The following is a 22110-nucleotide window of genomic DNA, read 5'->3' on the forward strand; positions in this document are numbered from 1 at the left end:
GTTCCATATTTCTTCCGGGTTGGCACCAATTCCATGGATTGCGACAATGCTACCAAACATTAGCATTGGAGAAGGTGATTCATGGTCTCACTTACTCGACGGGATCGCCATGTCGACGAGGTTCAAGTAGGACTTTGATGCCATAAGCCTGGCTCCCAACAGCCGGGTCATCCATTACTAAAGGTCTCCTGCGAGTCTCAGCGACAGCCTCGAACAGTGCAACTTGCTCATAGACAATTAGATAATCATGCATCAAAGAAAGGTTGACAGATTAGTTAATGTCCTTGGGGATCTTTTATGGGAAGAATCGGGCTACCTGGTATGGGAGGTTTCAAATGCGAAAAGGCGGCATGGTGCTACCCCAATCAAACCTGGACATGTATAATTGCCTCAGGCAAGAAATGCCCTCTATAATCGGGCGTACTGTGTAACCCTGGGCTTTCCGTATTGGCTCTTAAGAGCCTCCAATCTTAACGCACCATTTGTTGTCAGAAAGGCTTATGTGATGTTGTTCCAATATTCCGGGATGCATCCCGACAGTCCATGAGAGAGAAGTAGGTACCAGTATCTAACCGTTCAGGCCGCTAATAGCATTCATTCAGTGCAGGTTAATTCAGTTCTGCCATCACAATGCTTCCGTCTGAGTCAGGCTGGCTGTCTGCTTCTTTATATGCAAACTCGGAAGTCTTCCACAGCTTTCATAAATGCCTCGCATTCGACGCTCAAATCAATAGAAATGTATGTATGACTTATCCTTCTTTGACAGTCTAGAATGCCTGCTTAGTCTCAGAGAACTAGCTGCAGCCATCTAGTCCTCTTCCCCCAATGGCATCAGGGTGCGAGCAGAATCGCGCAAACCAGAAGATATTATGCTCTGAACAAAATGTCTATGAATACATTAACACTCTTAATAAAGTATGATTCGGTTCTTATGGTTGTCAACTCATTCTAATACATCCTAGGCTCATCCCAGTGTTTGCGTTATGTACGGGGTGTCTGATAGAGGTCAACATATACGTGTCTTACTATTTGTGTAGGGCATTTACAAACGTCTCTCCTGAGACTAACGGGAAGTTCCCACTACCAATTTCTCGAGACCTCTTCCAGTACATTGTACAAATGTTTGATATTTCCGATTCCTTTCTCGCGGTGTTAAGCACAGGCCTGGCACGGTACATCAGTCCACGTCAAAGAAAGAAGGGCAATGATGACAGGACAATCCGGCGTAAGAATTCTTCCTTCGCCCTTTCTCAATGGATCAATTGACCTTGGAAGAGCAACAGGGTTCATTATCCAGCAAAATAGATCCTACTCTTGCTATTCAATTGCCTTGACTTTCAACGTCAAGACTGGAGAAACACGTGCGATAATATTCGGGGCCCAGGAGACTTCGGTGTTGGATTTATTCGCATATATGAACACCCTGTCTCCTCTCCCCTATGGGCCAATGTTTATTCCAACGGTAGCACTTGAACTGCAAGCTCGGTGGTTCACTGAAACCATTAAGAGTTGTCAAGACCATATCCACAAAATCGAAACAACTACTGGGATGAGGCAACTCGAGAAGTCTCAAGATGGAACACCGGATGAAACGCAAAGTTGGAAGAATCTTGATTTGATATCTACCACACGAGATCTCAGCAGCTTGTTAAGCAGATTTTCTTTTCTGAAATTACAAGCAGAGACTGGGGCTTATCTCACTAAACAGATGGAACTCTCAGCCGCATCGTTGTTGGCCGAGCTTTGTAGTGCCCAGAATCATGACTTGATCGATAGCCAGACCGACACCATTTCAAAGATCATTGATCTTCAAGATTGGTATCTTGGGATTATGAATCGCTGCAAGTACCTCTCAGAACGGACTGCTGCGCAGACTCAGACGGTATGTGTCTTAGCTGCCCTTGAAAGAAGGAAGGAAGGGCTAGGCTCAAAAGGTTTAGGTTTTCGCTCTTATTTCTTGTCAGGATAATCTGACCAATGTTGACATTGCGCGCGCGTCTCGTGACATCGCCAAAGAGAGCCACAAGGAAAGCGAAGCAATGAGATCAGTGGCAGAGCTCAGTCGCCAAGATAACCAAATCATGCTTCGGATAGCCGAAGAGTCCAGGACTGTGGCACTCGCCACAGCACGAGATAGTGCGGCTATGAGGGTAATCGCTGCTGTTACCATTTTATTCCTTCCTGCTACTTTCACTGCGGTGAGTAATGTGATCTAGGGTCAAGTGCTCGACTAATGATTCCAGACGTTTTTCTCAATGTCATTCTTTGATCTCAAGAATGCTGATGATCTGCGAGCGTCTCCTTTAATTTGGATCTACGTGCTAGTCACAGGGATCTTGACGATAATAATACAGACAGGTTGGGCCATTCTATCCAAGAAGAAAACGAAGGAAATCACTCTTGGTGTTCCTTTCACTCAAATGACATAGAACACTTTTTGGCTTCAAACGGTGGTCTCTTATGATTTATCATCCTTTACAATCCTAGTAGACAGAGATGTGGCTGATGACTGATGGTTATCTGCCTAAGATAAGAGGCTTTATGTCCGCGGAGTCACGAGGCTACCATGGAGGAGAAGAAGGGCACTAAGAAGGTATCATGATTACTAGTAATATTTGTAGGTCTCGAAATAGCAACAACGGGATTCTGTTGTGAGAAGTATCAAGTGGCTTCACTGCCACACGATGCATCCCTTGGCCAGCCAGGTCATTATCATTATGGTTCTCTGCACATCATTTGCGCACATCTGATATCTTATAATGTTAGATGTAACTCATTACTAAGTTATGAGTATATCAACTGGATCTCAAGAGAGATTCTATTCTTGACAAGCCTTGACGACTGGAGACTTGCTACAGCATGCCAGAGATTTTTAGCCTGCGCAGACTCTCTGATCCACCCGGAGCAGTAGCCCCGCTCTCTACTTGGCCTCCTCCATGTCCCTCGTCGTCGCCGGCTCTTGGTGTGGCATCTACTCGATCTCAATATATTCAAGCACCTTATCGACGTTATTCTAGACCTAGTCTTATATAGTATAGCCCTTAAATATCAAACTAAGTTTCTCGAGGATATAATTATAAGTCTTAAGGAATAGAAAGTAGATAGTAATAATCTTAATAAAGATCTATAACGTAATTTATCACCAAGTGGCGCATATCACCGAGCGGCTCCTTTCTTCTGTCTACGGGAAGACTAAGTCCGAGACTTGACTATGGTCTTTGGCTAGATTCCGATCGTTTGGTTCGCATTTTTGATCCGCCTTTGGATGTTGTACCCTACCTGGGTGAGAGGTTTCATACACTCTCAGGTTACATCTTCTGGGCTTGTATGACATACACAGTCAACACGTGGCGGGAGGCAAAAAGTTCAAGTCTTTCACCATCCGCTAAACTAACACTATCCCAAATATTCGACCATTCAAAACATCTCGGAGATTATGACTTCATCATATCTCTTGCGCAAACTAGACTTGATTATAAACGAAGAGGTTATACATTTCTTCCTGAATCACAAAGACATGATAAGAATGAAACATCAGATCTGAAACGGCTTATCGAGGAAGAATATAATGCACTCGGTCGCCCAAAAGAGCATTGGAAGAAGCCGGAAGAAGTCGAGCAGTACATTAAAGCGCACGTTAGCGAAGATATATTGATGGCTCTTGATTCTGTAACGAACGGACAGAGCCCTAGCAAGGTACAAGAGTCGTTCATGCCTCTCATTACATCCCTAGCAACGAACTATGTCTGTTTCGGGGATGGGCCCCGTTGGAGCTTTGTATACATCTCAATGACTGTCGGCGGCTGGTTACAGAACATGAAAGCTTAGTTACTCAATGAAGGAAAATTAAGTACGTGACTTTACCCCTTATTCGTTGTCAACACCAAGGTACAAACCTAGCTTTGTAAGATTGATAAGCCCGCTGTTTCCACGAAGAAGTGAAGGAATTGGTTTCTTCAAAACTCTTTTAACTCGACTGAGTAGAATTAGGCGAGGACGAAGTAGAAATGACAGAAGAGGGCATGGGAGAGCAGCTGTAAACCAGACGAGTCGAGTCTGTCGAGGCAGTGATGGTCACAGGTGATGCAACATAAGTCGTGCGGTGGATTGTTGGTGATTGTGGTGGACTTGACACGCTAGGCGAACTTGTCGTCGATGGGTCACTTGCCTGCCGTTTCAGCCTGCCAACTTCAATCATCTCTTCGCTTGACAGGCTTAATTCCTGGACAATTGTTGGCAATGAAGACCGCCCACAATTCAGATAGCTGATAACAGTAGTGGTGGATGGCCAAGTCGTGCGAGTAACGGAATAAGTGACGCTGACATCGAAAGGCAGAGTACTGCAAGCATACCGTACGATGGTTGTGAGGTCAGTGACGCTGAGAGTAATGATAGTGTATGCTGTCCGCGTCTGGTGTACAGTGACGGTAGTCAAAGTGCCAAGGTTGGCAATAGAGCTCACTAAAGGCGTTGTTACGGGCGCCAGCGAGGTTGCCTGACGGTTTTGGAAAGCTAATTGAGTCGTACGATCTGGAGCAGCCGTTGCGCCGATGGAGATAAATGGGAAGCCACCAACACCAGGGCAGATTATTGTTGAAGTAGAAACCGCAGTTGATTGATACCGTGTCTGAGTATAAGATATCGTTGTAGTGGCGTCAACCGTGAACGCGTATGCTATTGTTGCTGCACATTGATATCTGGTTCTTGTGAACGGATCAGACTGTGTGGCCGTGATGTAAAAATATGTTGTTCTTGTTCGAGCTCTTTGACTGGTTATGTCTAATATGATGGAGCTCGAGCTAGATGTTATTGTATTCTCCTGCCGGTGAACCTTCCGTTCACCCGTGGAAAACGGCGGAGATGGTGTAGGGACAATTGTTAGCAGTGGAGCATAGACTTGCTGCGTACAATTGAGATTCACGACAGCGACAGTTGTGGTTGTCCAGGTAGATCGATTAATAGTCCGAGTTACGACCACGTCGGGAGGAGAGGATACAGATGCGGTTACTGTCACCGGTACCGTGCTTGAAGGTGTTGAAGTTGGCTCGTCATCCCTCAATCCATATCGTAGAGGTTCCGCAGCAGTCTGCAGAATAAAGCATAGAAAGCATACCACCGCTAGAGTAAGCATCATCACAAAACAACAGACGAGAACCTCAATCCAACCACATGCTTCGTTGCCAAATTCCGGAGATCTGATGACAATATATATATATATATATAAATGCAGCTCGTAAAAGACTAGGGAATTCATGATACCCGTCTATACGGATACAATGGCACACAGACTTACCCTGAGGGAATAGAAAAATTCAAAGACCAAGTAAAGAGAGGTCCATTCACTACATCATTCAAATTCAATCACTTATCCGGGGAAGTTGCTTCCAGCGTCCCCGCATTATCGAAGAAGATATGGAGTGGGGACTTAGGTATATCGCCGCACGAAAATGGTTCAATTGCCTGGTAAGACAGCAAATCAGAACCCTCGGCGTTTCAAGGTTCGGTTAGATATTAAAATATGTTGGTTCAATATGGTAAAGAATGCCAAGTTTTGACTGCCGTATGCTGTCGTAACGGCGTTTCTGCTTCAGATAGAGCAACTTGGCCGAAAGAGGGGTGCTATTATTGGTGTCAGCATTCGCGTGATCTGGATGAATACACGTGTGATCGCGGCAGGCGTGTGGACAACTTGGACGAGGGAAATCATAAGCCCGGCTCAAGTCAAAGAACGCCTCGACGAGTACTGTGATGTTGCCCAACAACATGACGAGGAACACCACGCGGTCGAGTTTACTGAGAGCTGCAAATCCCACTTCGCTTGTCATACTTCTTTTAGGCGACATTCTCACGTTGCGATGCAGGTTATTTATTGTGGACAGAGTACATGATCTGCTCTTCTATCTAAAATGCGACCTCTCCTGTCTTGACAGGTGAAATAATGCCAGCCTTTTCCAGCTCACTTAGTAGATGAGCGAGCATCCAATCCTTAAAAATATGTTAGTTCTTTGTATCTTGATATGGACGTCAAGGTGCTCGACTAGACTCACACATCCCCGGCCAGCGCCAATACCAATTGACACAGGTAGAGTTTCATTTACTTCCGTAAGCCGACTTAAATATTGAACCTGTCCAATAGGAACGTAATAGTCGGGAAGCCCAGCATACACTGCAGCGTGGGAAATTTGCCAGTTGACTTGAACGTTAGGGCTTGACAGGTATGTATCTCGGTAGGTAGGGGCACCCTTTGCGCCTGCAGGATACACATATATAGCTTCCGAACACGTATCAGGGTGCGGCGGATTGATGATTTCACTCCACCACCTTGTGAAATTAGCCATAATCCCCAGTGACTCTTCGTATCTTTCTCTTGTTACGTTATTGTTGCCATAGTTGAACGATGCCCTTGCTTTGGGCCCAATTTTGGGAGATTCGTTGGTTCCAGTGAAAGTTCTCCAATCAGCGTAAAAAGGATTTTGCAACAAATGCACCTGCTCCCACCAAGCCACGGCAAGATAAGACTATGGGGATAATGTCTGTCAGCAATTGAAAAAAGCTGGCCGGTGTGAATGACGTACCATATTCGTATATACGAGAAGTTCTTCGTCGATTGGACCGCCTGCAAGCCATGCAGACGAAGGTTCAAGATCTACCACTGTCGCTTGTAGGAAGTCCGCAAGCTTATGGATAAACGCGTCATAAAGTCCCTGTGCAGCAGTAACGGCTGCTGGGAATCCTCCAGTTGTGGCATTGGTCACCTTAAAGACTTTTTGGGGGAATGCAGAATAAGTCTTGTAAGTATCCATGCCATACCACGACTGTAGGAAGTGCTGGTGCGTCTCCGCACTTCGTGTGAAGACTCCGAGGGTATCCAAGGTCGAGGAACAGGGAACAAGGCCGTCTGTAGTAATTCCACCTTGGCTCTGACGGCCAGCAAAGACGCCATTGTAAGCAGCCGGAACTGAGACATTTTGTCAGATGTTCTAGATACTTGAAGATCCAGCAATAGCTCAGAATGATAACTCACATCTCATGCTTCCTGATGTATCGGTTCCAATGGCTGCATCAAGCCAGTCATATGAGGCAACTGCCACCGCGCTGCCTGCAGAAGATGAGGAGCAATATTGCCAGCCGTCACCGCGAGGGTTGAAAGGTGCAAGAACCTCGATCCTAAAGGGTTGTTACTTTATAAAAGATCAGTTTGAACATGGGCTTAACATACCAATCAGCGGTCGGGTTTTCGCCATTAGCAAATTGAGACGTCTTGACTTTGCCAACAATGACAGCGCCCAAGTCAACTAGCCTCTGTGCGGCAGGGGCAGATGCGTTACGAGCTGGGTAAAGTTTATAATATTCGCGAGAGGCGGCTCCGGTCTTCACCCCTTTGATGTGATAAATGTCCTTAACGGCAATTCGAACTCCTAGAAGAGGCTTGGCGTCCAACTTAGTACCATAGTAGAGTCGAGATGGTACAGGAACAGCAGCCTCGGCCTGAGCCGAGTACGAAGACGCCGATATTTCTGCAAAACTGTCTTCTGTCGTCTGAACGACGCCAACAGTGAAAGCGCTCTGAGGATCGTCGTAAAGTCTATAGGCCTTATAGACAGAATTATTAGGAGATAGGAAGTAAGGGCCCGGTGAAAGTTTGGCTGTGACCGGGTATTCATTGGAAAGTAAATAGTTGCCGCTGTAGTTGCTGCTTGGAGACACGACGCATTTTGTCAACTGTAAGTAGACGACTACCCATGTTAATACAACTGATCACGGTCATTTTTGGAACAGGGATAATTACGCTCAGAGAAATATTCCGAGTAAACATCATCTTGAGCGGCATAATCAGCAAGTTTGGAACTGATGTAATCGGCAGAGATGCTTGGGTTTTGAGCTGAAACAACCACAAAAGGCCTGAGGGTTGTCAAAGACGCATCGATTTTCAATCCGTTGATTTTTGCCTATTGCTATTAGAGCGTGTCAAACCTCCAATTAGCATAGGGTGACTCACGATTTCAAGATGGGGCACATAATATCGGATTCCATTGACGTTCAAGGTGGTTTCAGTGAACGCATTTGCGACCTGAATTGATCCCCCGATAATACACAATGGAATTAATTTCCTCATGCTTATGGATTTGAATGCAATGTAATGCTGATGTTCGACTACCTATTTGCTATGTTCGGGTTACAGCCGGGGCCGAAGTAGGGTTGTTGAGAAGGTGTGGCTAGGTATGATAGAAAGCCTTGAATGATATGTGCTGTCGAGAACAAGTAGTGATGCCATACTGTTCATGTACTCCGTGCAAAAGCACTAGAATGTCGGAGCCGAGCCGACGAACTATTGATAACACTGAACAAAAAATAACGCGACTGGCCGATGCGATCGGCTAGCCGCGAAGAAAGATAACAATTGTTAGTATTCTAGATGGTTGTATGCACCCAATGCACCGGCGCGGTACCGGCCAAGGCATTAGTCGGGATTAAGGAGCATCTGGGGCGACCCTAAGACCAAGCTTAAGCTAATCCGGTAGGCCAGCGTACTTCAATTGCGGTTTCGAGGTCCATTCGAATTGGTCACGAAGCAGAGTCATAGATAAGAGAATCTGGATGTCTAAGAAACGAGAAGTCTCCGGATCTGATCCGCCATCATACTTTCCTGATCGTCTTGGAGCTGCAGGTCCGGTGTGATAGGTACGCCACCACGTGGCCAGCCCTACAAAAAGCGGAATGTGGCCCACAAAAGTGCATTATTCGTGAGCTCAGTGACAGCAAATCTCTATGTATCAAGAAACTTGTGGCGATTAAGGGAATTGCAATTTTCGTTCAGTGGCTTCCACGCAAAGAAGAAAACACACATGATGAGGACTGATGACAAAACGGAGTTCTAAAAGCAATTAAAATTCTTAAAAAAACTCTACTCTGAACCCTTAGGCTGGAGTGGTTCTCGGGCACACTGTAGACACCTTCAACTTCCGTCGGACTACACGACAAGTGACCTAGGACTACATGGCATACTGACACATAAGACGTGCCAGTGATCTCAAGTGAGCTTTCGAGTAGTTAAATGGCTCTTGTATGACATGTGCTATGCTCGAGGTGGAAGTTTGTTGGCATGACGGCAATCGGCATGGCCCACTGTATCAAAATCTTGGCGCTACCCGATATCCGCCGAGCAATCTAGATACATTTGGTGTTATTCAATTTAAGAACTGAGTAAGAAGAGACATGAAAAGCTCCAAGTTGTGTAACTTGAAATCCTCTGAGCCCATTCCTTCTCTGGCCGTCTAATGTTAAAGATGTAACGCTAAAATATGTCTGCCTCACAATACTTGATAATTACAAGTCGCCGAGTCCGGTTGACGCCAGCATGAAGAAACCTAGCTCAAGCTCAGACTACGGATTCGCATAATCGCGAACGTCATCTGGAACCGCTTGTATCCAGGGAATGCCGCGTCTGTTTTCATTGTGAACCGGTTTGAGAAGAATATTATGTGGAAACAATTATTTGCCTCTATTACAGCCTTCATCAGCTCGAGACGAGTCTTGCTTCGTCTTTGCCTGGCCAAGCTAAGTCAGTCATTTCAAATGCATGTTTGTAAGTATTCTAGGCTGGTAAGTAAATGCTTCAGCCATCCTATCCGATGGAGTCTGGCCAAAGTTTCGAAAACGAGGGGCTCTTTTGTTCTCGAATGATGTCGAAGAGCTTACGGATAAATGTGGGTTAGATGCCATTTTATCAGGCGGGACATGGCCGGTATACAAAGCGCAGACTATGCATCTAAGCCCATTTTCAAAAGAAACACTAGGGTGCGGAGACTGGCTCTTGACAACTAGGTGCTGCTATCGTAAATCAAGTCAACCCCGATTGTAATTAATTATTATCCTTCCTGATAACCTTGTGTCACACACGAGGAGCTCTCTTCTGCTCACTACGAGCTGAACAAATGTTTCCGGGGGTTCATAATCAATACGGGCCGGGCGATTGCTCTTCGGCACTATATCACCGAGATAACACGAGGTATGTTACTTATACAGCTTGCACAGCCACTTTACTGCGCGCCAGACCTTGTCGAGTTGTATTTTAGCCTAGCTAAGCAGCTCATAGGTAAATCAAAAACTATCCAAATATCATTCTTCCGTATAAGCTTGTCGAGGTGCTATCTAGCCTATCTCAGTAGCTTGTACAGACCTTCTCGCCGAGTTCAAAATCCTCTCTTCCGACGTTGATTATGCGCTTGCTCAAAAGATACATTATATGAAGATATACTTACAGACTCGAGCTACCAAAGATGAGGTTCAAGTTGCGTTTCGTTGCGCATGAAGCCCACTTCCCAACGCGAAATGCACTTCGAAATGCCTCAGGGGGAAACAATCCCTATATAGCCGTGTGTTTCCGTGTGAGGGGGTTAACGCTACTACGTAAGAAATCTGTGTTTTATGGAAGTTTGTGATAGGCAAGGTAGGAAAGGAAACAAAAGGAGCCAGTCGGTCCCGCGGGGCCGGGCCGCGGAGCCCGCTATGATGATCCTGGACTGAACTCTGTGCGGCGCAGGTCTAAGCTTGAGAAAAGGTTACGTATGTGAGTAACTTGGCCTATCATGTTCTCTTCGGTGGATCTAGTAGAGACTCTGGGCGTTTCTGAGGTTGGCGCGCCACACTTCGGGGTTCGGGGCTTGGCACTCAGGCCCGTGGATTTGTTATTGTCCCGTCTTCATCAAGCAAGCAAATACCGCACGGGCCGCAATGAAAGCCTAGCAGCGCAAAATGTTACGAAAGACCTCAGTGAGCCGGTTGTCGTTTGATTCGGGATTTGATCGGTACAACGTTCAAGTCGTACGCGTGTAGTAGGAGGTCGGTGGATACCCTAGCCTCGCCATTCGGGTGCTGTATATTCGAACCCTTAGGATAAATAGCTTTACTATTCTAACCACGATAAAACTATCGAGCTTCTCGTGATTTTCTCAAGTTTGCTTTATGCCGGTTCGATACGGTCTCTAAAGCGAGCATTCCTTGACTTCGAACACCGGAGGCATCGACCACATCACATCTTAGAAAAACCAGTCCAATAAGTCTTGTTGACGGGCGATTTTGACACAAATGGACCCGAAAATCAGCCACCAGACCTCCAACCAAGAGTCCTCGGTAGATAATATGGAGGAAGAAATTGAAGAGCTTGCCCAGCGATTGACCCGTGTCTCGACCACAGTGGAATCCGAACTTCACGCGTTGAGTCCTGAGCCGGGAACTCGGTTGGACCCTAAATCTCCGACTTTCGATGCCAGATCATGGGTTAAAGCTTTCGTCCGCCTTTCAGACTCAGATCCTCGTTCTGCCCCGTCACGTAGTCTTGGCGTTGCGTTTCGGAATTTGAATGTGTTTGGATGGAGCACCGGTGCAGAATACCAAAAGAGTGCTGGCAGTGTTCTATTTGGGGCCATATCTTCGTTAATGAGCCTGATGAGCGGAAACAGCAAGAGACGGCGCATAGATATTCTTCGCAACTTTGAAGGTGTCGTGGAAGAGGGAGAATTGCTACTGGTGCTCGGTCCCCCCGGCTCCGGTTGCTCAACTTTGCTCAAGGCTATCGCAGGAGAAACAGCAGGTCTCGAGATAAATTCTGATGCATATATGAATTTTCGAGGTATGTCGGGGGAGAATCGAGAGGTGATTCTTGAATGAGACTAATGGATCATCGAAGGTATCAACTATGGCCACATTCGATCCTCTTTCCGTGGTGATGTTCTTTATAATGCCGAAGTCGACACACATCTCGCCCATCTCACTGTAGGTGAAACGCTCACATTTGCCGCCAGGGCTCGCTCCGTACGTCACGTCCCAGGAGGATTCACTCGCGAGCAAGCGGACACAATGATGCGAGACGTCATGATGGCAATATTTGGCTTAACGCAACGATTGATACACGAGTGGGCGACGATTTTGTAAGAGGAGTCAGCGGTGGCGAACGCAAACGTGTCAGCATCGCGGAAGCTGCGCTCACAATGGCCAAGTTTCAATGCTGGGATAACTCTACTAGGGGCTTGGATAGTGCAAATGCTATCAACTTCTGTAAAAATTTAAAAATTCAAGCAGATCTACTTGGAGTTGCAGCTGCGGTAGCTATTTATCAAGCACCTCAATCTGCGTATGATGTAAGTTTTGGTGGCCACTTTGCTCTTGCATTGCATGACACTCATCTCCAGATAGCTTTTCGATCGTGTCACAGTTCTATATGACGGCCGCCAGATCTTCTTTGGGAGAGTTTCAGACGCAAAACATTACTTTGAGGCTTTGGGATTCGAGTGTAGGTACTCCGGCCCCCTCTACAAAGTCAACTACTGAACATCTCACCAGGCCCGGACAGACAAACAATCCCCGATTTCTTGACCTCTATGACCAGCCCAAATGAACGTCAACCTAAACGAGGATTTGAGAGCCGTGTGCCGCGGACGCCCGATGAGTTCGCCGCAAGATGGCAGAGCAGCAAGCAACGCCAAGATCTCCTCAAGGAACTTGATGAATATAAGCAGAAACATCCACCGGAGAAGCGATTACCCGAATACCAAACGTCACGGCGAGCTGAACAGGCAAAGATTCAGCGCTCGAAGTCACCTTATACAATCTCTTATGCTCAGCAAGTCTCTCTAACGCTGTGGCGCGGCTATAAAAGACTAAAAGCCGATCCGGGTTTTACGATTGCATCCTTGTTTTTCAACGTTATCATGGCTCTCATTCTCGGTAGCATGTTCTACGACTTAAAGGATAACACATCTACGTTTTATTATCGTGGCGGCCTAATCTTCTTTTCCCTGCTCTTCAATGCTTTTTCTAGCCAGCTTGAGGTATGATCAGCAATCTTTGTTTTTACTATCTAACGGAAGCTGATTGACCATAGGTGCTCGGAGTGTACGCGGAACGACCTGTGGTGGAAAAGCATAATAGATATGCGTTTTATCATCAGTCTGCCCAGGCAATAGCGAGCTACGCGACGGATCTTCCGTACAAAACTATGAACATGTTCATCTTCAATATTTTGATTTACTTCATGGCTCACCTACGACGGGAGCCTAGTAATTTTTTCTTCTTTTGCCTTACAACTTACATTACAACTTTAGTCATGTCGTCGCTGTATCGTACGCTGGCATGTTCTACCCGAACATCTCATCAGGCGATGGTGCCCAGCGCTTTGCTTAGCCTCGGTCTGATGATATATACTGGCTTCACCATCCCTACGTCATATATGCCTGGTTGGTCACGGTGGATGAATTACAGTAAGCAGCTTCTGAAGTTCAGTCTCGCCTGTCATGATCATGTTTCGATCATTCCCCACAAGACATAGTCTTAATTTAAATGGATTTTTCTGAGACATCTTTATTCGCCCTGTTTCGACTCTGTCATTGTCATCATAAGGGAACTACCGACTGACTCTAAACTTCATAGTTAACCCGCTCGCTTACGCATTTGAGGCGCTCATGGCGAATGAATTCCACCATAGGTCGTTTCCATGCGCTCAAGTAGTCCCACAAGGTCCAGATTATACCAACCTTCCGCCAGAATCTCACATCTGCGCAGTCGTTGGCGCACAGCCCGGTACACTAGTTGCCGATGGCGATAGGTATATCAATCTGTCCTTTGGATATTATAATTCGCACAAGTGGAGGTAAGATTACAGTTGCTCATTAAGAATTCATTATTTCAAATGACTAAAATCAGTAGAAATGTTGGCATTCTATTTGCCTTTCTTATTTTCTTTTTCGTCACATATCTCATGTCAGCCGAATTCGCAAAGCCCCCTAAAAGCAAAGGAGAGATTTTGGTATTCCGACGAGGAAAAATGCCTTCAGAATTTGGAAAGTCACATACTTCAGATGTCGAAACTTTATTACAGAGTCGCCCAGTCATTCCTGCGAAGGAGGTAGGCAGTGGCCCCGGTACACTGTTAACAAGCACCGCTGTGTTTCATTGGGAAGATTTGTGTTACGATATCAAAATCAAGGGCACGGAGCGCCGAATTCTGGATCATGTCGACGGCTGGGTAAAACCAGGGACGTCGACCGCACTCATGGTAAGTTGCTAAATGCAAAGCCCAGTCTCGGGAGGTCTAACCGCGCTGTAGGGTGTGTCTGGAGCCGGGAAAACCACTCTTCTAGATGTACTCGCCGCACGCGTCACGATTGGTGTTGTAAGCGGCGAGACGCTCATTGATGGAAATCCAACAGATTCTACATTCCAACATCGAGTAGGCTATGTTCAGCAACAAGATCTTCATTTGAACACTATGACCGTCCGCGAAGCCCTGGAATTCAGTGCTCTACTTCGACAATCAGCAGAAATACCTCGGAAAGAGAAGCAGGCTTACGTCGAGCAGGTAATCTCTATGCTGGAAATGCAGAACTTCGCAGATGCCCTGATTGGGGTTCCGGGAGAAGGTCTCAATGTTGAACAACGGAAGCGCCTCACTATTGGTGTAGAGCTCGCTGCTCGTCCTCAATTACTACTCTTCCTGGATGAACCTACCTCTGGACTAGACTCACAGACTTCCTGGGCAATTTGCGACCTTGTAGAAAAGCTTACCAGAAGTGGGCAGGCAATTCTGTGCACAGTACATCAGCCGTCAGCAATACTCTTTCAGCGTTTTGACCGGCTTCTGCTACTTGCACCTGGAGGAAAAACGGTTTATTTTGGCGGTAAGTCATCGTCATGATACAGAATTTTGCAAGTTGTTGACTTTGGAAGATTTGGGTCAACGATCATCGGAGCTCATTAAGTATTTTGAGAGAAGAGGAGCACCATCCTGTCCGATTGACGCCAACCCTGCAGAGTGGATGCTAGAGGTTATCAAACCCCCTGCGGATGGATTCCATGGGACTGATTGGCATCATGCCTGGCAAGACTCACCAGAGTATCGGGTTGCCAAACAAGAGTTGTCTCGACTGAAAGCTCTAGCTGTGATCCAGCCGGCGACTTTAGATGAGCAGGTTAAGGACGACATGTCTCAACATCAAGAGTTCGTCGCGTCCTTTTGGATTCAATTCTGGGAGGTTCTCATCCGCACCGCAAAACACTTCTGGAGATCCCCGACCTATATTTGGTCAAAAGTTACTTTGATCGTATTGTCTGTAAGTGCTAACAAGACTGTATTTCTTAGACGAAGACTGATTGCATTGCCTTAGTCACTCTATCTCGGTTTCAGCTTCAAGGCACACAATAGTATTCAGGGCCTTCAAAATCAGCTGTATGCTATTTTTATGTATATGGTCTTATTCGGCAATATCAATGAGCAAATCATGCCAATGTTCGTGCCTCAGCGAGATCTCTATGAAGCTCGGGAGCGGCCCTCGAAGATATACAGATGGACAAGTTAGTCTTTACTAGACTCCAGTCTCAACTAGACTCCAGTCTCATGAAGCGACAAGCAACTAATGTGCTCTTAATAGCCTATGTTTTATCTAACATTCTTGTTGAGATTGCTTGGAATAGTCTCATGGCGGCTATCATGTATTTTTGTTGGTACTATCCTGTAGGATTTGTACAAAACACTACTGCAGACGACGTACATATCCGAGGCTTCCTTGTCTTTCTCTTTTTGTGGATGTTCATGCTGTTTGCCAGCACATTCTCCCACTTCGTCATAACTTGGATAGAGATACCTCCCACGGCGGGTGTCCTGGCAAGTTTGATGTGGATGCTTTGTATTGCATTTTGCGGGTAAGTCATCCATTGCCTGCCTCCGAGGCAAGACAACCTGATCTGAAAGCGCAACGGATTGACATTGTTACAGCGTCGGCGTCCCTCGAGCAGACCTGCCCGGCTTTTGGAGTTTCATGTACCATGTTTCTCCTGCAACATATCTGATAAGCGGGGTGATGTCTACGGCTGTTGCGGGCTCAAAGGTCACTTGCGCTGAAAATGAGATACTATACATGCAGCCGCCCGGAAACATGACCTGCAACGAGTATCTCGCGCCCTACATCAAGGTCGCCGGGGGTGCGTTACTCAACCCGGATTCGAGTAATCTGTGCAGCTATTGCTCACTTGCCTCCACGAATGAGTTCTTAGCACGATTTGAGATCTTTTATGACGATAGGTGGAGGAACTTCGGCCTTCTATGGGTGTACATCATTGTGAATATCGCAGCTGCTATGGGCTTGTACTGGGTTTTCAGGGTGCCAAAGGGCACGGGCACGAAACGGGCTTGAGCATTTCTCTTAAAGGCACCAACATATGAAATCCATCCTCAGTTGAGAACTTGTTGATCATAGCATATGGTTGATGGAAGTAGAATACAATGGTATCGAGTTTCGTGCATTGCCAAATATTCATCAAGGTCAAAGATGACTCCTATTGTTTGTTTTATACATAACACCGTCCCAGCTATGGAGGACATGAAAGAATTTTTCCAAGACATCATGTAAACGAGATGCTTGAACTGCCCAGTTGCATGCGCAATTGGATTCCCTACTCCCTTTCTCCTGATCACCTTACCTATATACAACCATAAACGCCTGCTTACCCGTTCCCGTCATTTTCACATATACATGATTACTCGACACTGTAAGTGTGGCCTAAAAGCCACTTGGGCGTCAGGGCCGTACCTGCTTAATCAAACCTTGTTTCGCTGCTCCCGTTTGACTCGCTAGTTTTCAGCAGAGTTTTCACGGCTCCCTGATACAGGTACATGATGAGCATGTGGCTGTGAACCACTACTCTCAGGTCTTTTGCCATATACAACGTAGCTAGCCTTGATTAGATTGGTACCGACGGTTGGGGAACAAACACGTACAATGGCACATAACTATGCATGTCTCGATTTAACACCTCTTGTCTAGCCTTTGCAAGTAAGACTTGAAAGTACGTCGGGTCACCTCCAAGTATCTCCGTGTATCCGCGGGAGAAGATGTTCGAAATTGTGTCGCGGAAATGGGACAGCTCGAATGCGCCAACTTTCTTTAACCTCGGGTCTTTTGGCCAAGGATTGGTTGGGATCTTTAGGACCTTCTCAACGACGTTGACGAAACCGGCTTCTTCCATATACTGCTTCCATTTCAATGGCTCCTTCCCCGACGCACCGATTCGCTCGGACATCTCGAAATAGAGCTGCGCCATCTCGACATATGCTGTGCCTGGAGGTAGCGTGCCGTCGTCCGAGGTGAATATTGGTACGGAAGCTCCTAATTCAAAGTAGGCTCCTGGTTTTAGCCGCGAATAAGCTTGCCTCGTGAGACGTGGCCAGTCTCGAACAGCCATGATGAGTTCGCGGGCGTAGATGAAGTCAAAGCTGTTCTCTGGCCATAGCCAGTCTGCTTCAACATCATCGATCTCAAACTGTAAATTTGGGGGGACTGTGTTCGGCTGGACAGGCGCCGTGTCGACACCGAGAACGGCGGCGGAGGGGTATTTGTCTGCTATATCAATAGCCCAGATACCTGAGCCCGTCCCGAGGTCTAAGATCCTGTGTGGATCTTCGACAATTGGTGCCAGATGTAACTCATTGTCCATCAAGAGCACAAATTTGCAATGCTGCATGTCATTACGGTCGAGCTAGTGCGGTCAGTAGCTGGCCAAGGACTTTAAGTCGCGCTTCGCGCACCTCTTCATCGTCGACAGGCAGCCACGGCTTGTGCATGCCATACGCAGCGTAAGTACGGCCATTCTCCACAACTCCTCTCCTGATATCAGTTGCTATAGAGGTCAGATAGCTGGTGGACAGGGACTGAGCGTAGCCTTCGTCGTCGTCATCGGTCCATGTGTCTGGCTCGATCCTGGATGACGGCTGCGATGATTCACTGGGCCGGGGGTCGGAGGGTCCAGGGGGCACGTCTGGGTCCATGATATCGCGCGTCGCCGTCTGGACACCGCACATCAATGTCACCAAAATCTACGGACCAGCCTGGCGATTCTGAGGACGGCTCTTGTGATCGTGCAAAGCGGTGAACGGTCAATCTCCTCTCCTGCGCGACAGCAGATTTGTGATCAGGATTGACGGGGAGGCGCAAACCTTTGGCTGGGCTAGCCTAGACTCAAGAAGTGGCTCCGAGCAGACCCCGCTCCATGGCGCCGGGACGGTGAATTGTGGGCCGAAATGCACAATGCTAGTCCATCTTTCATTGCTTACACGGGATATTCGTTAAATGAACTAGCATCGGCTCAGAACTTCAGAAGCGTTTCTTTACATTGGCCGCCTGCCCACCACATCGCACGCAAAGCTCCTCCTCTTCTTCTTGGTTTCTAGCGTTTCACGCCTCTCAAAGGGCCCAGAGGAGATTGTTGACAAACGTTCGTTTGAGCTTCCTCAGTTGTACCTCGTGTTTTGCATCGGCCTCGTAAGCCATTCTAAACTTTGCGGGCGTTGCCGTGACGCGGGCTTTCACCAGCGCCAAAGGGGCTAGGGTGGGCATCGAACAAAGAGCGCCGTGCAACGCGTGAATGTTGACTAACAACGCCGGCATCCAAGAACGCGTGGCTGTGTGCAGCAACCTGCGGCCCTTGCTAAGGCCCTGTGGTTTTAGCTGGCTCTCACACTAATTATGGCTTGCCTGTTTTGGGATCTATTGACTGAACTAGCAAGGCAGGGCCATGTCGGGTCGGTCCTAGAAAGTCAGGGGTAGTGGAAAGCAAATGTTGATTTCGCACTTGCTTGAGGTAGCTCTGGAGATAAGCCCCGCACCACCGGAGATGTGGGAGCTCTCCGATGTGGCATGTGGCGCGATGCTCCATGTGTCTCTTCAAACACCTAGCTGCATCGTCAAATAAATTGTGACTTTGAAAGATTTGTCTGGTCGCAGACATCGTCGTAGCCATGGCAGTACCGACATCGAGTGAAGTGCAGAACCTTGTAGGAGAGCTAACAGCTGTTGCTCAGTCATACAGTGATGCTCCCGACCTCAATGGGTACATGTCAAGAGTCCAGCTGATCGCCAAGGCGAGGCAGCTCAGCAGAGCATTGATTACTCCAGACATGGAGCCCAACTATCACGGTCTTAATGTCCGACGCGTTACCAAACTCAATTGCCAAATCAGAAACTGACGTCTCCTTGCAGATGGCCGAGCTCATCGCTGTACGGACTTTCATGAAGCACAAGGTTCTTGATGCAATTCCCCAAGACGGTCCCATCTCACTGCAGGACCTGTCCAAGGCAACTGGGGTCCAAGATTCACTTCTAGGTAAGACCGTACCCCAAATGTGATTGATCGTCGTTCTGATTGGTTACGGCAGAGCGCATGGGGCGAGTACTCGGTAAGCTTAATTCCATGTAACGAATGTCGTCTATATTGTATCATCTCGGCGACTGGCCATTTCTGACGTTGCCGTACGGAAGTGGCTGCTGGTTTCCTCGACCAGACTCGCTCGGATGGAGGAGACTACCTTCATACCAAATTCTCGAAGGCGTATATCATGACGAGCCCGAGCCCTGGACATCTGTTTTTGGCCATGTGAGTTGTGGTTGCCTGTATCACAGATCACCTTTCAGCTAATGGGCCCTAGGTACGATGAGTGGTTTATGAACATGCATAATTTTCACGAGTGGGTTGGCACTCACGGCCTGCATGAGCCCGACGATCCCCTTCGCAATCCATACACGGCCTACCATAAGCAGGAAGGAACCCCAGTTTGGGCCATCATGGCGCAGAACCCTGAGAAGATACAGGCCTTCCAGACCGGAATGGCAGGCATCGATGTCGCTATCCCACCTGTCGGACATTTCGATTTCAGCAGTCTGAAGAATAGCCCCGAGGAAACTGAGAAGGGGGTCGTAGAACTTGTCGATGTGGGAGGGGGCCATGGTGTTGTTCTGAAGAGAATATTAGACGCCCACCCTGAGCTCACACCGAGGTCTTGCTATCTGCAAGAACGTCCGGACGTCATCGATATGGCCAAGTCAAGCGGTGTTCTACCATCCGACACTGGCTTCATGCCACACGATTTTATGACCCCAAATCCTATCAAAGGTTAGTATTGCGTGTAGCTCCTCAGATAATACTCAACTGACTGTTAACTTCAACAGGCGCAAAGGCATATTTCATGCGTATGATTCTTCACGATTATGCAGATAGTGTCGGCATTGAGATTCTCAAGAGCCTGGCTGTTTCGATGTCACCAGAGTCCCGCGTGTTAATCTGTGAAATGGTTCTTCCAGCTCGTGTTGGCGAGGCCGACTTCCCTGCGGCTGTTCTTGATCAAGCAGTGATGACAATGGGTGGTAAAGAGCGAACTGAAGCAGGGTTCAGTTCCATGCTTGAGGCTGCAGGACTTGAGCTTGTCAAAACTTGGAGGGTTCTTGGCGTGCCTGGTGCATGCGTTGAGGGAAGGTTGAAGAGATAAGATACCAAGTACTAACGTATCGTACATGCTTTCCATTGACTATGAAAGCTTCTAACTACTCGTGTCCCTCATCTCCACCGCTTGCGTTATTAAATCCACCACGGTCTGCTTGAAGGTCTTGTAGTCCAACCCGAGCTCTTTAGCGGCAGTCTCGCCATCTAGACCATGAGATTCATCAATGGGTTGCTCTTCCTGTACCACCTGACCCTTCGCCCATTCGAAATTATCAGCCATAATGTTGGCGGCTAACCCGTAAGAGAAGCGCTCTGGCGAAGCCGGCACATATCTTTTCCCCCCAACCTCTGGTCGAACAAGTGCTTCCACGTGAGCCTGAGCCAAATCACGCACGTCAATCCAGAATGGCACGCGGGCCACAGGCAACGGTTGCGCGCCACTCGCAATTTTCCACAGCATTGCATTCGATTCGTTCAATGCTGCAACGCCGTTCACAGGGTGAACTACAGGGCCAAAGGTCATCGGCGGGCACAGAGTGACAATATCGAAGTGTGGCTTCTTCTCTTCGATAAACTTCCAAGCTTCTAACTCAGCAAACTTCTTCGCTCCACGGTATGCTATCACGGCACTAGTAGCCGGGTCGGCAGATTCCTCGTAGGAAAGTGGATTCCAATCACTGCCTGTATATGTGAAATAAGGAGGTGCTTTCCGGTTCACGTCGAGCACCGAAGCAAATGACGATGTGATAACGACTCTTGTAATGCTAGTAGTAGCTGCAGCGGCTTCCATAATTGATCGAACACCATTGATGGCTGGAATTATGAGCTCCTTTTCGTTGTCTTTCGTATCATATGTAAATGGCTGAGAAAGGTCAATATAGGACTCTGAAGATTTTGGATCGAGCTTATCCTTACACTTGCGACATGAATTACTGCATCAATGCCTTTCACGGCCTCTTCGAAAACACCAAGTTTCTCAAAATCGTCAATCTGCACGAAGTCGAGTTGAGAAGCATATTGAGGCCGGGCCTTAAGCATAGCTTGACCCTTGCCTAATGATCTTGTTGCACCTCGCACCTTCAGCCCTCTGGCAAGCAAGTTGTCAACGACATGAGCTCCGATGAAGCCTGTTGCTCCTGTTACGAGCACATATCCCCTGGATTATCTATAAGCACTCATGAAGACGCTGCGCATGCGTTCCGGGATTCTTACGGTTGCGTAGCCATGGTAGACAGAGTCGGCGATAGTAGAAGACTGTTGTAGGCGAGCTAGCGACTTGTCCTGTATTTGGCCACAATGTCCCTGAGTCTGAAGTTCAGCTCTTTGAGGCAGTCAATTGTAACGGTAGGAAAGTAGCATATCCTCTTTTGGACAGTTACGACTCGCTTTCTGAGCTAGAAGATCATCATTCGATATCGGAGGCACACGTCAAGATGGCTGCGAGGCTTAAGCCGCGACTAATGCACTCTCGCATGCTATGATGCTCACGAATCGCGCATGGCTCCACTGCCGCCCATCCCCCCTTTCCATGGTGGAACCTTAGCCAAATAACTACTAACACTACTACTTTATCTCCAACAAATATGATAGCGAGGCACGCTCCTAGGAACAGTCAAGTCCCTTGTTCTTCATTAATTGCATTTTAAATAAAAAAATGAAAACAGTCTTTCAGTGATTCTGAAAAGAGTAATCAATTCAGAATTGCGGTTTAGAACAGCAACAAGACAGTGAGACAGAGGTCAGCGTTAGTGCAAATGTATACGCGTTATGGAGCTAGTCTCACTTGGCCGTATCCTTCGCTTACCCTCACTGCGGACTTGTCTGCCGCTCAGCCCCGAGAGGAGC

The 22110-nt window shown here is 47.4% G+C and overlaps 3 protein-coding genes across 3 annotated transcripts; 1 reads left to right on the forward strand and 2 right to left on the reverse strand.

The window, feature by feature from the left end:
• Positions 1-5901: 5901 nt before the first annotated feature.
• UCRPA7_2747 (putative amidase signature enzyme protein) lies at positions 5902-8034 on the reverse strand (the record flags this gene model as incomplete). The annotated part of the gene is made up of 5 exons (XM_007915315.1): positions 5902-5985; positions 6576-6958; positions 7025-7167; positions 7220-7585; positions 8000-8034. 5 exons carry the CDS (start codon positions 8032-8034, stop codon positions 5902-5904), a joined length of 1011 nt encoding a protein of 336 aa, XP_007913506.1.
• An 11429-nt stretch (positions 8035-19463) lies between these two features.
• Positions 19464-20311, forward strand: UCRPA7_2748 (putative o-methyltransferase protein; the record flags this gene model as incomplete). The annotated part of the gene is made up of 2 exons (XM_007915322.1): positions 19464-19938; positions 19995-20311. The coding sequence occupies 2 exons, from the start codon at positions 19464-19466 to the stop codon at positions 20309-20311; spliced, it is 792 nt and encodes a 263-aa protein (XP_007913513.1).
• Positions 20312-20362: 51 nt separating this feature from the next.
• UCRPA7_2749 (putative 3-beta hydroxysteroid dehydrogenase isomerase family protein) lies at positions 20363-21303 on the reverse strand (the record flags this gene model as incomplete). Its single annotated transcript, XM_007915317.1, has 2 exons — positions 20363-21127; positions 21181-21303. The coding sequence occupies 2 exons, from the start codon at positions 21301-21303 to the stop codon at positions 20363-20365; spliced, it is 888 nt and encodes a 295-aa protein (XP_007913508.1).
• Positions 21304-22110: the final 807 nt, after the last annotated feature.

Source organism: Phaeoacremonium minimum (assembly GCF_000392275.1).
Source record: "Phaeoacremonium minimum UCRPA7 unplaced genomic scaffold PA7_03_scaffold_191, whole genome shotgun sequence".
NCBI lineage: Eukaryota > Fungi > Ascomycota > Sordariomycetes > Togniniales > Togniniaceae > Phaeoacremonium > Phaeoacremonium minimum.